The sequence below is a fragment of the Staurois parvus genome, unplaced genomic scaffold (genome assembly GCF_062004578.1).
Source record: "Staurois parvus isolate SC_StPar_1 unplaced genomic scaffold, SC_StPar_1.0 ptg003639l, whole genome shotgun sequence".
NCBI lineage: Eukaryota > Metazoa > Chordata > Amphibia > Anura > Ranidae > Staurois > Staurois parvus.
Window position 1 is genome coordinate 1 of NW_028321435.1, and position 17,486 is coordinate 17,486.

The 17,486-nt window shown below is 41.5% G+C and overlaps 1 protein-coding gene across 1 annotated transcript; it reads left to right on the forward strand.

Moving 5' to 3' along the window:
* Window positions 1-5: 5 nt before the first annotated feature.
* LOC149427588 (galactocerebrosidase-like) lies at window positions 6-17,122 on the forward strand (the record flags this gene model as incomplete). The annotated part of the gene is made up of 7 exons (XM_089667876.1): window positions 6-92; window positions 874-963; window positions 3,160-3,304; window positions 7,646-7,826; window positions 9,648-9,811; window positions 13,404-13,480; window positions 14,696-17,122. Coding segments are annotated over 7 exons (894 nt in total), but the record flags the coding sequence as incomplete, so codon positions are not given.
* Between the last annotated feature and the right edge of the window lie 364 nt (window positions 17,123-17,486).

Below are 17,486 nucleotides of genomic sequence, written 5' to 3' on the forward strand. Positions count from 1 at the left end.
AGTCACGTGACCATTCTATCTGTATCCGTCCTTTTCTTCCCAAATTCAACGTCTCCTCCCAGAACGCCACATTCCAGCTCGATGGTCAATTTGTAAGTGTTCAAATTTTTTTTTTTTTTTTTTATGCGAGTCTATTTTGGCTTTAGTTTCATAAATTTTTTTTTTTTTTTTTTTTATCCATTTTAACAAAAAAAAAAAATAGAGGGCGTGTATTGTAGAAGTTGTTTGATGGATGCCAAACTGTTTCAAACGTTTGTTCTAGATTTTCCCATGTTCTTCTCTGGGTCAATACAAAATGATGGGGAAAGTTTCTAAAGTCAAAGCTGTACGCTTAGTTTTGGATTCACTTTGAATGGGTTGCCCTTTTTTTATGTGTGTTTTTTTTTTTTTTTTTTTTTTTTTTTTTTTTGTCTGTTCCATTGGGGAGAATTCCCTTCACTTCCTGTCCTGGAGAACAATAATTAAAACTCCTTCTTTTTTTCTTTTCTTTCTTTTTCTTCTTTTCTTTTTTCTTTTCTTCTTTCTTCTTTTCTTCTTTCTTTTTTCTTTTTCTTTTTTTCTTTTTTCTTCTCCTCCTCCCTTTTCCTTCCCCTTTTTCCTTCCCCTTTTTCCTTCCCCTTTTTCCTTCCCCTTTTTCCTTCCCCTTTTTCCTTCCCCTTTTTTCCTTCCCCTTTTTCCTTCCCCTTTTTCCTTCCCCTTTTTCCTTCCCCTTTTTCCTTCCCCTTTTTCCTTCCCCTTTTTCCTTCCCCTTTTTCCTTCCCCTTTTTCCTTCCCCTTTTTCCTTCCCCTTTTTCCTTCCCCTTTTTCCTTCCCCTTTTTCCTTCCCCTTTTTCCTTCCCCTTTTTCCTTCTTCTTTCGTTTTCTTCGCTGTAGAGGGATATAAAGACGTTGCAGGTCTGGCATTCCAAGCTTTCCACCAACACCAGCAAGCACGCCTTATTTCAGGAGTTGTCACCAATAACGGTTAGTGTTCTATTACAACTTTCCTTGACTTGTGTGTATAACGAGGAGACTTATCTGGGAAATCCCGTCTATACAAACACTCAGCCACAAGGATTTTTATGTTTTAGGTAAGTGTTTGCTGAATCAGAATGCTAGAACATAAATTTTGGCAAACCTTCAGACATGGCTGAGTGGAAATACTGCACCTGCTGGTTCAGCACTTTTTGTGTTTTGAAGCGTTTAGGTGAATTATTTGAAATATACGATTGTGGTTGATACAATGCAATGTTTGTGTGTTGTTTTTTTTCACTGTGTTGGTTGCCAAGTGATTGTGGCACTGTATTCTTGTTAGACGCCTTTTCATCTTACAAGAGAAGAAGCTGCAGGAAAAAAAGTGTTAAAAGCCACATTTTTGCGTGTTTATGCATATTGATGCATTTCGCATTAATGCGTTTTATTGGCCACAATATTTATTCTGGCCATTAGTATGAAATTGGGTGTTTTTTTTTTTTTTTTTTTCCTGTCTCTAAGGGCTCACGTACACTGCAGCTGATAACTCACGTTTAGGAGCTGTTCAGCCTCTTCTTTTTTTTTTTTTCTTTTCTGCAGCCCCTGAACTCTCCCTAATGTTTTCCTATGTGTCCATGTACACCTCTTCATTTACAGGCAGTTGAGTTCACAGTAGTTTATTTTGAACGCACCAAACTTGTCAATTTTTTATCCGCGTTTCAAACGTGGCAAACCGCGTTTATAAGCATTTGCGTCTGAAATTGTTTTTTAACTCTTTCAGTTCCTGATGCTGTACAGAGCCTTTTTTCATCATGCAAAATGCATGCAAAGTGTTTTCAAGGTACTCAAATGGACAAAACACTGAACACAGGATCCTGCCAAGCTTGTCACACATTGTAATGACCAATTCACACCTCAGACCTCTCCCACCCTTGGAAACAAAAGATATGTAATGACCATTCACACTTCAATTTCCTCATGAAGACCCCCTGCCAGGTGGCCTTAATGACTCCCTCCACCAGACACCTTTCCCACCCTTGGAAACAAAAGAAATGTTAATGAACAACTCATACCTAAGATAATCTCAACACATACTGCTGTCTCTGCTTCTACTCTCTGTATTTCTCTGAAACTGTCTGAAATAGTTAATAATTTACCACTTTTCAGTGAATTCTGGGCATTTGGGAGGTTCTCCTGTGCTTATCTTTAAAAATCACTTCCAAACGCAGCTAAACAGGTTTTGTGTGTGTTTTTTTTTTTTTTTTTTTTAAACCTACGTTTTCCAGCAGTCAGTTTCCATCGTTCAGAAGTGTCCCGTGTACATGGGGTCTAAGGACTCATGTACACGGAACGTTTGGAAAACTCTTCTGAACGATGGAAACGGACTGCTGGAAAATGTAGGTTAAAAAAACGTCAGTTTAGCTGCGTTTGCACGTGTTTAAAAGATAACCTCAGGAGACCTTCCCGAATGCACTGAAAAACAGTAAAAAATTAACTATTTCAGAAATTTTGAGAGAAATATAGAGAGCAGAAGCAGAGAGAGCAGTATGTGTTGAGATGACCTGTCTTTTCTGGTTGTAGTCACTATGGATCCCATCATGAGCATAATGCGGCGCATTCTACCATTGTTTCCTTCATGTGAAACCTGGAACTGCGCTGGTGTACCGGGTCCATTTGAATACATGGAAAACGCTTTGCATGCATTTCTGATGATGAAAAAAAGGCTCCGGACAGCATCTGGATATGGAGCAGTTAGCCGCGTTTACAGGCATTTTGAGTTTGAAACGCCGGTAAAATCTACTTCTGAACACAAGTTTGGTGCATTCAAAAAAAGACTAAACTCAATTGCCTGTAAAGGACAATGTGTACACGGACACATAGGAGAACATTAGGGAGAGTTCAGGGGCTGCTGAAAAAAATGCAGAAAAGCTCCTAAACGTGAGTTTATCAGCTGCAGTGTACATGAGCCCTTACAAGAGAGAAGCTGCAGAATAACCGTGGATTGCCATTAATCCGTTTCTTCCACGTTTCGGTAGATGGGGCAGAGGACCCCATCCATGCTCGGGGAGTAGTCTTTCTGGTGTAAAAGTAGGGTATACATTGTAATATTTTGGCATGATTTAAAAATGGATTATTCACCTAGGATACCTAATAGGCAATTTTTTGGGGGGTTGTGAAATCTTGGAGTACCTGTCATGTCTGTTTCAGGTTCAGAACGGCGTGTTCACTCTGGAGCTGGGTGTGGACGAGGTGTACACTCTGACAACTCTTAGAGATGGACAGAAAGGGTCTTACCCTGAGCCCCCCAAGCCTTGGCCCTTCCCACGAAACTACAAGGACAACTTTAATGTCCGTAAGTGAGCAGCATGTAGACCGTTGGATGACGTGTGCCTTTTTGTTATTGGGCTCCTCCTCAAATGTATGAATTTAAAGCGTAACTCTACCCTTCTTGACACGTTTCCTACTTTTCTATCCCGCCACCTCCCCTTTTCTCTGCACAGTTATCCGCTTTTTTTTTTTTTCCTCCTTTTTGTTTTCTTACCTTTTTTTTAACAAAAGGTATTTCTTCCCGACCCTTCTTCTGCCATTCTCCTAGGCAAGTCAGCGCCCCCCAATGCCTCTTGGGGTATGTGACGTGGATATCTCAAGAGGTTTTGGGTAGTGGTGCATCGAAATTAAAATTCTGGTGCGGAAAAAAAATTCAAGATGCACTTCTCCGAAAACCGTTTTTAAAAATGTAATATATTTTTTGGAAAAGAAATACTTTGGTTAAGAAAAAACAAAAAAAAAACCCAGCCCAATATATACCCCAAAAAAAAAAAAAAAAATTATATATATATATATATATATATATATATATATATATATATATATATATATATATATACAGAAACCACACGAAACTTAAAAAATATTTTTAAGTATGAGTCAAACAAAAGTAATTGAAAAACTCAAGTTCAATCAAAGTGTTCATTCGGTGAACCCTCCTTTTGGATAACGAAAAATATGTGCATCTGTCATCAATTCCCGTGCAAAGACCTCCTCCACCATATATCTGCTCACCTCACGCAGTGTGACCGCACATTATACAATGTTACGGTCTAACTGCACTTTTGGTCCCAAATGGACTCAGAAGATCAGCTTGCTGAATGAAGACTCCAAAGTAATCTCCCTCCTGATAAGTGTCTTTGTATTAGCCGTATTCCTCATTAAAAAGATCTCCACATAGTGCTTTATCCTTTTATTCATCAATTAAAACATAAGAAATACGTTCTGGAGGTCTATTTTGCACCAGGTATGATGAAGATCTAGTGATGTGCTGATTAGACACTAGATGGCAGTATCATCTCAGCAGCAGAGTCCTGCACATGCTCAAACCAGACACCATCCATATTGTAATGCAAGGCAAAGCACGGGGCCACAATGAATGCTATTGCCTGCTGTAATGACGTTCCAAGAGCCGTTTACAGAGTACTACAACCGCTGTCCCACTAAATGGTAACGTCGTGAAGTCATCCGCACACCCCTCCTGGACGCGTTTTGTCACTAGTCACGTGACTTTATCAAGGTATCCCCTTGATAAAGTCACGTGACTTATGACGAAATGTGTCGGAGTGTGTGGATGACGTCATGACGTTACCATTCATTGGGACAGCGGTTGTAGTACTCTGTAAACGGCTCTTGGAACGTCATTACAGCAGGCAATAGCATTCATTGTGGCCCCGTGCTTTGCCTTGCATTACAATAGGGATGATGTCTGGTTTGAGCATGTGCAGGACTCTGCTGCTGAGATGATACTGCCATCTAGGGTCTAATCAGCACATCACTAGATCTTCATCATACCTGGTGCAAAATAGACCTCCAGAACGTATTTCTTATGTTTTAATTGATGAATAAAAGGATAAAGCACTATGTGGAGTTCTTTTTAATGAGGAATACGGCTAATACAAAGACACTTATCAGGAGGGAGATTACTTTGGAGTCTTCATTCAGCAAGCTGATCTTCTGAGTCCATTTGGGACCAAAAGTGCAGTTAGACCGTAACATTGTATAATGTGCGGTCACACTGCGTGAGGTGAGCAGATATATGGTGGAGGAGGTCTTTGTACGTGAGTTTGACAGATGCACATATATTTCGTTATCCAAAGGAGGGTTCACTGAACACTTTTTTCATTGATTTGAACTTGTTTTTGAATGACTTTTGTTTTGATTCATACTTAAACAATATATACAGTTGTGTTCAAAATAATAGCAGTCAGACATCACTAACCGGATCAATCACTGTTTTTGGTAGAAATGATATTTCTACATGGCAAATAATTTCCTAGCAGGTGTAGTAGAGTAATAGAAATCCAACAGACCCAACAGTCATGACATGCATGCTGCTGATTCTGTGTCATTGAATCACTCATTGAAAGGGGCGTGTTCAAAATAATAGCAGTGTGGAGTTCTATTAGTGAGGTCATTCATTCTTTGAAAAACAGGTGGCAATTATTGCCCTTATTTAAGGAAGGAAGGCAGCAAGTGTTGGACATGATGGTTACAGTGCATTTCTCTCTGCAATTCTGAGGAAAATGGGTCGTTCCAGACATTGTTCAGAAGAACAGCGTACCTTGATTAAAAAGTTGATTGGAGAGGGGAAAACATATAAAGAAGTGCAGAAAATGATCGGCTGCTCAGCTAAAATGGTCGCAAATGCTTTAAAATGGCAACCAAAACCGGAAAGACGTGGAAAAAATTGAAAAACTACCATTCAAATGGATAGAAGAATAGCCAAAATGGCGCGGACTCAGCCAACAATCAGCTCCAGGAAGATGAAAGAAGGTGTGACGTTCCCTGTGAGGACTGTTACAATTAGAAGACGCCTATGTGAAGCCAAGCTATCTGCAAGAAGTCCCCGCAAAGTCCCACTGTTGGAAAAAAGATGTGCTGAAGAGGTTACAATCTGCCAAAGAGCACATTGACTGGCCTAAAGAGAAATGGCGCAACATTTTGTGGACTGATGGAAGTAAGATTGTTCTTTTTGGGTCTAGTGGGCGGAGACAGTTTGTCAGACGACCCCCAAACACTGAATTCAAGCCACAGTACACTGTGAAGACTGTGAAGCATGGTGGTGCAAGCATCATGATATGGGGATGTTTCTCATACTACGGTGTTGGGCCTATTTATCGCATACCAGGGATCATGGATCAGTTTGAATACATCAGAATACTTGAAGAGGTCGTGCTGCCTTATGCTGAAGAGGAAATGCCCTTGAAATGGGTGTTCCAACAAGACAACGACCCCAAACACACCAGTAAACGTACAACATCTTGGTTCCAGACCAACAAGATGGACGTTATGGAGTGGCCAGCCCAATCCCCGGATCTTAATCCAATAGAAGACTTGTGGGGTGACATCAAAAATGCCGTTTCTGAGGCAAAACCAAGAAATCGAGAAGAACTGTGGAATGTGGTCCAATCATCCTGGGCTGGAATACCTGATCACAGGGGCCAGAAGTTGGGTGACTCCATGCAACACAGATGTACAGCAGTTCTCAGAAACCGTGCGACTACAACCAAATATTCATGAAGTCATTCAAAGGAAAGCAAAATCTTTAAACATTTCTCAGTTTATATAGTGAATGTTTGAGTTTGTAAAGAATACAAACACTGCGATTTTTTTTTTTTTTTTTTTTTTTTGGGGAACAACATAAATTTGTTGTTTTTTTTCTTCATGTTTTGATTTGGAATAGAATGTGTCGTGTTCCCAATGCATTTGTGTGGATAGAAATAAAAGCTATTAGAAGGATTTTCAGCTTTTATTCACTTTTTTCAACACACTGCTATTATTTTGAACACAACTGTGTATAAAAAACAAAAACCACACAAAATGTTTTTATTTATATAATATGTATATTTTTATTTTTCATTCAAAGCTGCTGCAGGTCAGAGCCCACCTCATTTCCTTGCTGGAGGAATCCCGGCATTGTCTACCTCAGCGCTTCTCAACCTTTTCAGTCAAGGCACCCTTTAAAATTACGGACAGTCTTGAGGCACCCCATTCTAAAATGTGAAGAACGGTTTCATATAATGCAGCAACATCCACACATGTAGGATGCCCAACGCTAGAGGGGATTTATTCTTCCAAAGCAATACACTTTTGCACACTGCTACTGACTAGTATTCCAATGTTTATACTCTCCGTCAGTTTTTCTCCTCCATCACTGAGCTAATGTGAATCCCAGCATTGATGGAGAGAGACAGGGGAGGGTCAAACTAGGATGCTGTGCAGGCAGCTGACATCCTCCTTATCAACTGATGTCATTGCTTGTCAGGACTCCCGCGGCTAGAAGGTCGTAATGGTGCACAATGGAAAACTGTGGCTTCGTGTAACTAAAAGGCAGGCTTGTTCCACCCTCTGGCTTATATACAAGTTTTGGGTAATTTTTAGAAAATTTGCCAAGGAACCCCTGAAGAAACCTCAAGGCTCCCCAGGGTGCCTGGGCACCCTGGTTGAGAAAGGCTGGTCTAGCCTGCCTGACTGTCCCAGACCCACCCCTTTCTTTAACTTTTAATCATGGAGGTTCAGCATCACATGTGGGTGCTACCCAGAGTATTGTGGTAATGAGACTCCATGAGCTAAGCAGTGACATTTGAAGATGTGAGATGCTCCTCTGGATTGAAGTCTATTCATAAACCGTTCTTGTGCCCAGGTAACCCTCCGTTCAGCGAGGCTCCGTATTTCGCAGACCAATCTGGAGTTTTCGAATACTTCACAAACATCTCGGACCCCGGAGAGCACACGTTCACCTTCCGGCAGGTGGTGACTCAGCGTCCCATCACCTGGGCGTCTGACGCCCCTCAAGCCATAAGCGTCATTGGAGACTTCACTTGGTGAGTGCCTGCCGCCCTGTCAGGTTTTAATTGCTGTCAGTGTCCCATTGTGGGGAATTCAAAGTAGAATACCTACCAAGAGCCGGCCATACATGCTGCTTTTTTATTCTTCTTTTTTTTTTTTTTTTTTCTGTTCAACCAGAGGGTTAAACGAAACAAAAAGTGCTGAGCTATTGTATGCTGACAGCGGGAAGACGTCCCCACCATCAGAATGCAATGATCTGTGTTGCTGGCTATAGTTGGCGGCACGGATCATTCGACAAAAGCCCAGTAGGCTGTTCACAAGTTGATTGACTTGTATAGTATCAGCCTGTCCATACATGGATCAAAATTGGAACTGACCGAAATTCGATCCACTTATATGGCCTACTTAACACTAGCCTCCTAACACCTATGCCAACTAACTTGTGTGTGTCTGTGTGTTAAAAAAAACAACAAAATATATACAGTAATACTTCGGTTTACAAATTTAATTCGTTCTGCAGGACTTTTCGTATAGCAAAAAAATTCGTAAACAAACACTTTCCCATAGGAGTGCACTGAAAACCAATTAATCTGTTCCGAAGGTCAGAAAAACAGTAAACCCTACTAAAATATCGCATGAGTTCCTTTATTCACTCATACGGTGTTTTAATGTTGACAACCATGTGTTAATGTTTCGGCTGTCAGTGGGGGTTCCCCACTGATAGCTGAATGTAAAAGAATTGCCGGCAATTAAAAAAAAAAAAGGCGTGGGGTTCCCCTTCCTATCCATACCAAGTCCCTCCCTCCCCAAAATCCATACCAGACCCTTATCCGAGAATGCAGCCCAGCAGGTCAAGAAAGGGGGGAGACTAGCGAGCGTCCCCCCTCCTGAACCATACCAGGCCACATGCCCTCAACATCGAGGGGGTGCTTTTGGAGCAGGGCAACCCCCCCCCCTTCAAAACACCTTGTCCCCATATTGATGGACAAGGACCTCTTCCCCACAACCCTGGCCGGTGGTTGGGGGGGTCTGCGGGCAGGGGGCTTATCGGAATCCCCTTCAACCCCCCCCATGTTAATGAGGATGGGGTACATGGTACCCCATCCTCATACACAAAGTGTAGTGTAATAAAAGACAGGACACGGTCTTTGACAAGTCCTTTAACAAAAGAATGTCCCCTGCAGTAGATCCAATGTCAATTGCATGTCAGCCACCTCCCTGAAAAAAGAAGGGGGGGGAAAAAAAAAGTTCTGTTCCCGATGCTGGCTGCCAGCCCTCTGCCTCTGAGCTGGCTTGACTGTTCTTAAATATGTAAGGAACAGGGCCACCTGGGACAACACGCATGTGACCCACCCCATGTGACATCAATGATGTCACAAGGGGCGGAGTCACATTTTAGAGCTTTTTTTTTCACACCAGCTTGTGTGTGTGTGTGTGTGTGTGTGTGTGTGTGTGTGCGCGCGCCCGCCCCCGAACCGCTCAAAAATGCTCTGCCTTTTGCAGATGTGTACGGGTGCCATTAATTCCTAATGACACCCCCAAGCATCTAGTAAATTTGTGTACGTTTGCATCCTTTAAACTGCATGGTACAGAGGTACTATGCATTTTAGTGGGACATGATTTAAAAAAAAAAATTCCAGCACCTTTTTTTGCATGTTTCACACCCATTGAGCAGCCTATTAAAAAAACCCCAAAAAATGAAACCTTTGCAATGCACAGGAACTCAGAGAAAACCGCTTGGACACTGATATAGTGCAGGTAATATGACCTGCTGCACGCAATACCACTGGCAGCCAGGTGAGAGCTCTGTATATACAGCTTCTGCCGTTCACATTTCTTTGTATTCTGGTTTGTAGGTCCAACGTTGCTGTAACCTGCGACATTTACATTGAGACCCCGGACACGGGCAGTGTCTTCATTGCAGCCAGAGTGAATCAAGGTGGATCAGACACCTATGTGGCCAAAGGGATCTATTTCTGGGTGTTGGCCGACGGCACTTATAAAGTCACCGGAGACTTGCGTAAGTACGCATTTGGGGGAGGAGCTTTAACAGGCAGGGACGGCGCATGCATTGCTTAGAGAGGCGTGTTGGGTCATCCCAGAGACCTAAACGATTCTCTAATCTGAGCCAGTTTCTAAAATAACATGACGATGTACATACCAGGGACACCCATTTATTACTGCTGTCTGCAGCCTTCTTACTGGTTCATCCTCCCTACCACTTGTCCTGAAGTCGGACCATGTCCAGCTGATACTATAACCATGAATGTCCATTTGGTTCCATTTTTTTTCTGCATAGTGGTGGGCCGATGGCTTGTGAACCCGAATATGATGAATATCATTTGTCACATACTAACGGTTATATTGGTCCAAGCTGGAACAATGGAACTATGGAAAAAATATCCCTACCTGGAATTCTTCTTTAACCCCTCACCCTCCAGAGGATTCCCCCCTTCCCTTTCTGACCAGGCCATTCTTTGTGCTAGGGCGCTGTTACTTTAATTGACAATTGTGCGGTCATGCAACGCTGCACCCAAATTAAATCTACATCCATATTATTTTATTTTTTTTTTGTCCCCCACAAATAGCTTTCTTTTGTTGGTATTTGATCACTGGGTTTTTTATTATATAAAGGAAAACAGACATTTCTGCTATAAAATATTTCCAATATAAATATTAAAAACCACAAACAAAACAAAATTCTTCATAAATTCTGTCAAATTTTTCATACATGTTCTTGGTAAAGAAGAAAAAAAAAAAAACCCACATAAGTGTATATTTATTGGTTTGTGTGAAAATAAGTGTTTACAAACTGTGTATGTGTGTACATATATGATATATGTATGTTATATGTGTGTGTATATGTATGTATGATTGAGATAGAGAGAGATATATATATATATATATATATATATATATATATATATATATATATATATATAGAGATATATTATGCGTGTGTACACACACACACATATAATTGGACACAGGCACCATTTTCGATTTTTCAGGTATTTACCCAGACATATTCAAGCTATAGTTCTATAATGGATATGGGCTGAAAGTGCGCACTCTCTGGTGTAATTTGAGGGTATGTACAGCCAAATTGGAGGAAGGGTTTAGGAATTACAGCTCTTAAGAGTAGCCATCCCCCCTTTTTCAAGGGACCAAAAGTAATTGGACAATTGAATCAAAAGCTGTTTCATGGCCAGGTGTGGGCTACTCCATTATTTCTTCATCTGTTAAGCAGGTAGTTGATTCTAAGTGCGGTATTTGCATTTGGAATCTATTGCTGTGAACCTTCATCATGTGTTCAAAGAAGCTGTCCATGCAAGTGAAACAAGCCATTGTAAGGCTTCAAAACCGAAACAAATCCATCAGAGAGATGGCAGCAACATTAGGAGTGGCCAAATCAACAGTTTGGTCCATTCTGAGGAAAGAAGAATGCACTGGTGAGCGCAGCAACATAAAAAGGCATGGATGTCCATGGAAGACAACAGTGGTGGATGATCGCAGGATCCGCTCTATGGTAAAGGAAAACCCATTCACAACATCCAGACAAGTGAAGGACACTCTCCAGGAGGTGGGCGTATCATTGTCAAAGTCTACAATCGAGAAGACTTCACGAGAGCAAATACAGAGGGTTCACCACAAGGTGCAAACCATTCATAAACCTGAAGAATAGAAAAGCCAGATTAGACTTTGCCAAAAAAAATCTAAAAAAGCCAGACCAGTTCTGGAAAAGCATTCTTTGGACGGATGAAACTAAGATGAATCTGTACCAGAATGACGAGAAGGCTTGGAACAGCTCATGATCCAAAGCACACAACGTCATCTGTAAAACAAGGTGGAGGCAGTGTGATGGCATGGGCATGCATGGCTTCCAGTGGCACTGGGTCATTGGTGGTCATTGATGATGTGACAGAAGACAGAAGCAGCCGAATGAATTCTGCCGTGTTCACAGATATACTGTCAGCTCAGATTCAGCCAAAAGCAGCAAAGTTGATTGGACGGCGCTTCACAGTACAGATGGACAATGATCCAAAACACACTGCAAAAGCAACCCAGGAGCTTTTGAAGGAAAAGAAGTGGAATATTCTGCAATGGCCGAGTCAATCACCTGATCTCAACCCAATTGAGCATGCATCTCACTTGCTGAAGGCAAAACTAAAGACCCACAAACCAAGAAGAAGTGAAGACAGCTGCAGTTAGAGCCTGGCAAAGTATCAGAAAGGAGGAAACCCAGTCTTTGGTCATGTCCATGGGTTCCAGACTTCAGGCAAAGCATCAGAAAGGAGGAAACCCAGTCTTTGGTCATGTCCTTGGGTTCCAGACTTCAGGCAGTCATTGCTAGTAAAGGATTCCCAACAAAATATTACAAATGAACATTTTATTTAAGATTATATTCAATTGTCCAATTACTTTTGGTCCCTTGAAAAAGGAGGAAGGGTTTAGAAATTACAGCTCTTAAGAGTAGCCATCCCCCCAATGTGGCTGCACATGCCCTCAAATTAAACCTGACAGTGCGCACTTTCCGCCCATATACATTATAGAACTATAGCTTGAATATGTTTTGGTAAATACCTGAAAAAAACTAAAATTGTTTGTGTGTTATAAATTACACACACGCCACACTCACTGGCCTTTTTATTAGGTCCACCTGTTCAATTGCTTGGTAAGACAAATTTGCTAATCAGCTAATCACTTGGCAGCAACTCAACGCATCCCAGTAGATCAGCAGTTTTTGAAATACTTAGACCAGCCCATCTGGCAACCAACAACCATGCCATGTTCAAAATCACTTAAATCCCCTTTCTTCCCCATTCTGATGCTCCGTTTGAACTTCATCAAGTCTTCTTCACCCCGTCTAGATGCCTAAATGCATTGAGTTGCTGCCGTGTGATTGGCTAATTAGCAATTTGTGTTACCAAGCAATTGAACAGGTGTACTTAAGTGGCCGGGGAGTGTATTTATAGTATTTTCATTTATTTTAATTTTTATTCTACTAATGATGGTTACATAGTTGGTCTGGCTGAAAAAAGACAAAATTCCATCTAGTTCAACCATAAATAAAAAGTTATAATCCTACACCCACAGTTGATCCAGAGGAAGGCCAAAAAAACCAGCAAAGCACGATCCAATTTGCTCCTGCAGGGAAAAAAAATTCCTTCCTGATCCCCCGAGAGGCAATCAGATATTCCCTGGATCAACTTTCCCTATAAATGTTATATTCTGTGATGATGGTAGTACAGCAATCTCTCCCCCTCTGAGCTATTGTATTCTGACAAGGGGGGACTGGAAACACCCTTCCCCCGCCAGAAAACACCAGTCGGCGCTCCCATTGGCTGATCAGATGCCGATCGGCGGACCTCTTTCAGTCATACCCCCTTGGGACAAAAGCCGGTCGAACGGCCAGCTTCTGTCGGCCTGGCAGCCGTACTCATGAACTGAATGTTATGTTTGCCGGTTTCTATTGGATCAGCTGATGCCACGCGATATTCGGGAGCCAATAAATCTGAAATTTCCCGACTAGGCCGGCTCTGTTGCGTCTCTTGCGATTGGTCGCGTCTCTTGTGGCGATTGCGCACCCTAATTGTACGTTTTATTTACAGTCGGGAAGATCGTCCTGATGAAGGGGCTTTCTGGTGTCCGTGCCAGGACGTGGCACACGCTGACCCTTAACGTGGAGGTAAGTTGATGACCATCTGTGTGGACGGGCATTTTTACGGATGTGTGCTTTTGGATTTTCGGTTTTTGTAAACCGAAAATATCATTGCGATCCCCCAGCCTGCTCTTCTAGTGCCTGCTGATCTGTGTCGGTGGTGGGGTGTTGTGTCGGATCTGTCACTGTGTGGGATCGCTCAGTTCAGCTGCCTGCTGTCAGTGTTTTACCTCCCCCATTGCCTGGGGAATTCCAGCCTGGGATCTGTCAGTGTGGATCCATCATCCTCCACTCACTGCAACGGTCACCCTGCCACTGCCAGCCACAGATACAGTCCGTCCGTGACACTGATTGTGTCTTTAATATTGGTGCTGGTGGCATCTTATGGCACTTTTTTCAAATTAAAAGAAATTTTCCAGTTGTCATGTTTTGCTGATTTAAATTTATCTTTAGTATTTTTTTTTTTTTTGGGGGGGGGGGGGGGAGGCACAAGTGGCCTAGGGCACAAAATAGTCTAGCATCGGCCTTGCCTACAGCTGATCACCGGGAACCCCCTGCCTCCCCTTCCCGGGTCTCCTGCATGTAATAGAGAACGACCCCATTCGCAGGTGTGACTAGGGTCTAATGATTGGCGTAATTAGAAATGGGTCCTAAAGGTGGACTATCCCTTTTTTTTTTTTTTTTTTTTTTCAGTTTTTGTACACCTCAGACATGAAATGGGGAAAAAGCATATCCCCCTGTAGTGTGTGCTTGTCTCAATCCAGAGCACGAAGTGTCATTTTTGTCTGCTGCCTCCTTCCTCTGACTTTTCCTGACACCAAGAGAAAAATGGTGACAGGGGAGGGACCTCCAGCCCACAGCCTGTGATTGACAGCCTCAGCTCTGTTCCTGTGAGCTGTGTGGAAGGAGGGGGGAGTGTCACTTCCCTCCAATCAGCTCTCAGAGCTCCCTTCACTAATGGAACGTCCGCTCCCTGCCCCCTGTTTTTCAGAGCTGAGTTCCTGTGTAAATTCTGTACTTTGAATGGATGTACAGATGACGGCAGATAAACAGGTACTACTTATGTAGGAGGATTTGTTTCATCTCCGTGTACCACCTGAGGCCAGTCACTTCACTGGGTATATGGGAGGGTTTACACCCATGGAATTCTACTAAGCTTTTTTTTGAGCAGATCCTGTGGCCAGACATGGAATAACTGTCTCTCCTTTTTTTTTTTTTTTTTTTTCCCTTTTTCCCCTCCAGGGTTCCAGTGCTTACGGCCTCCTGAACGGTAATCCCTTGTGGAAAGGCAAAATTACGGTGGGACCGGCTCGTGGCTGGGCCGCTATAGGGACCGGCTCATTTGAGTTTGCACAGTTTGATAACTTTATGATCAAAGCCACAGTTCTGTAACCTCTGAACGGCGTCCGGCGACCTGATTGTAGCACTGACCGCGGCTGTACTGTGAACGAAGGGGGAGGGGCGCTTCTCACACACTCCAATTGTGTCTGTAGGGGACGTAGCACCAGGGTGGTTGCTGCAAACATGGACTGCATTCTACGACGGCGATGGATATGGCGGTACGGTTCGGAGACATTTACACTGTATAGACTTGAATTCTGGTTTTCAGAGATGCGTCTCCTTCTCTGGGTTTTTTTGCACTTAATAATTTTTTTCTTTGGAAAAAAAAAAAACTTGCAGGCACTCTATTCCTACAATCAATCATTCACGAATTAATTAATCAACTTAAGTAATTTCATTAATGGGGGGAAAAAATATATATATTCGTATGTTTGTTTAATTCATAAATAATATATATAGTTTAATTAAACATGCATATATAAAAACATTTTCTTAATTTATATTTAAACATATATTTATTAAAAAAAAAAAAATTTTCTTCCCATTAATGAAATTAAGTTGATTAATTCATGAATATGAATTTGGTTAAAAAAAAGAGAAAAAATTTATATATATACATATATATATATAATATTTATTTATTTTTTTTTTCCACCAAATTCATATTCATGAATTAATTAGTTAATTAACTTAATTTCAATAATGGGAAAAACAAAATGTTGGATGTATGTGTGTGTGTGTGTGTGTTTAATTAAACTGTATTAAAAATAAACTTTTTTATATATATATATATATATATATATATATATATATATATATATATATATATATATATATACAGAATGAATATTTAATATATGTGCCTTTAGGTTATTACGCAGAAATAACTGGAATTGAGATTATCATTTTCTAATGTCAGTTGATAAGTAATACTGGGGAGATCTGGACGACAAGCATGGATGTGAGACCGTAACAGCAAATATACGCCTGTTAGACCCCCAAAACAGGGTCCATTATATGGAAATTGTGTGATCCGGAATGATGTGAAAAAAATGCATCAGTGTGCGTCCACGTTAGATTGCAACTCCCCGTCAATATCACTGGGTGTAGGATGACTGAGGAGATCTGTATGATGACAAGAAGCTGTGAGGGGTTGAGCAGTGAGGGCCTTTCCTGGGATGAAAATCCGTTTATACATATTGTCTGTTTTAAAGTAGAATCTCAGCCTAAACCTAACTAGTCTTTTAAAAAAAAAAAAAAAAAATGCCACCACCCCCACCATCATCAACACCATGACCACCACCCCCACCATCATCAACACCATGACCGCCACCCCCACCATCATCAACACCATGACCATGATTGAACCTGTGTAAGAAAGATATATTTTATATACTTACTTTTTTTTTTTTTTCTGCCCGCTCTGGTGTTCATGTGATCCCCTATGTCAGCCAGTGGCTGCTGCAGGGGAGAGGAGGGAGTGCCAACAATGGCTGGGAATTCTGGGAGTGGTGATGTCACCTGTAGGCTCCCATGTCCTACCTGTTGTTGGCACTCCCTCCTCTCCCCTGCAGCCACCATTGGGGGGGGGGGGAATCAATTAACTGGACCGGACCAGTGCGGGCTGAAAGTGGGTAAGTACATGATCATTCTTACATGGGATAGTGACAATAGGTGTCGGGAGGGAACATTTTGAAGACTTTCTAGGTTTAGGCTAGAATTCTACATTGGGCATTTGAAGCGCACAAGGTAGACGGCTTGTTTTATTCATTGTAAAGGGAATTATAATGGTTTTGTGTCAGTGGTTTGTTTTTTGTTTTTTTTTCATTTACATGGTGCGCACAACTTATGTACAGAGATTTGTCTAGCACATGCCAGTAGGTGTTTGCCTTCAGACAGTCTCTCTCAAATTGAAATTACCTACAGCCCTATCTGCTCTATCTTCTTCTACGGTCTCTGAATTTGGAGAAAACTATTGAGCTCTTTGAACTGGCTTTCTACAGCAGAATAGCTAAGAATAGCCAGGTGAACATGGAGAGAGGAGTCAGGGAGTGACACCTACTGGCTGGAAATGAAAGTTAAAATAATGTACAATGTACCCCATTAAAAAAAGTTTGTATTTAAGTCCTGAACATAACATCTTTGCAATTTTCCATTATACATTCCCTTCTTAAATATCACATTTGTTTGCTACCTCTTATTCTTCTTTCACTTTCTGCTAAATGGAACAAATATTGAAAGAAATGACTGTATTTATATTTAATAACTTCCTGTGTGCCTTTCTTCTTGTAAATCATTGATGATGATTAAAAAAATTACTAAATTGAACAGTTCTGTTGTGTTTTTTTTTTTATATAAAGGTCTGGCAATGGTTGGGCTTGACAAATTTTTGCTTTAAATCTTGGAGCCAGCTAAAAAAAAAAGTTAGGTTTTTTGTTTGTTTTTGTTGTTGTGTTTCGTGTTTTTTTTTTTTTTTTTTTTTTTTAAGAGTACTGCAGGTTGTCAGGGCAAGGCATCTTTTGGGTGACAAGCTTCACGCGATGAGATTTGCCGCATGACAATCACGGCAAAGCCGCACCACGTTTTAGGCGCTGTTGAAAATTATGGCACCTGAACTTGCGTTTTGCAATCGCGATTCTGCCGTGATCCCAGGTGTGAATGGAGCAGCTCTGGTTCACGCGTGTTCGATTTT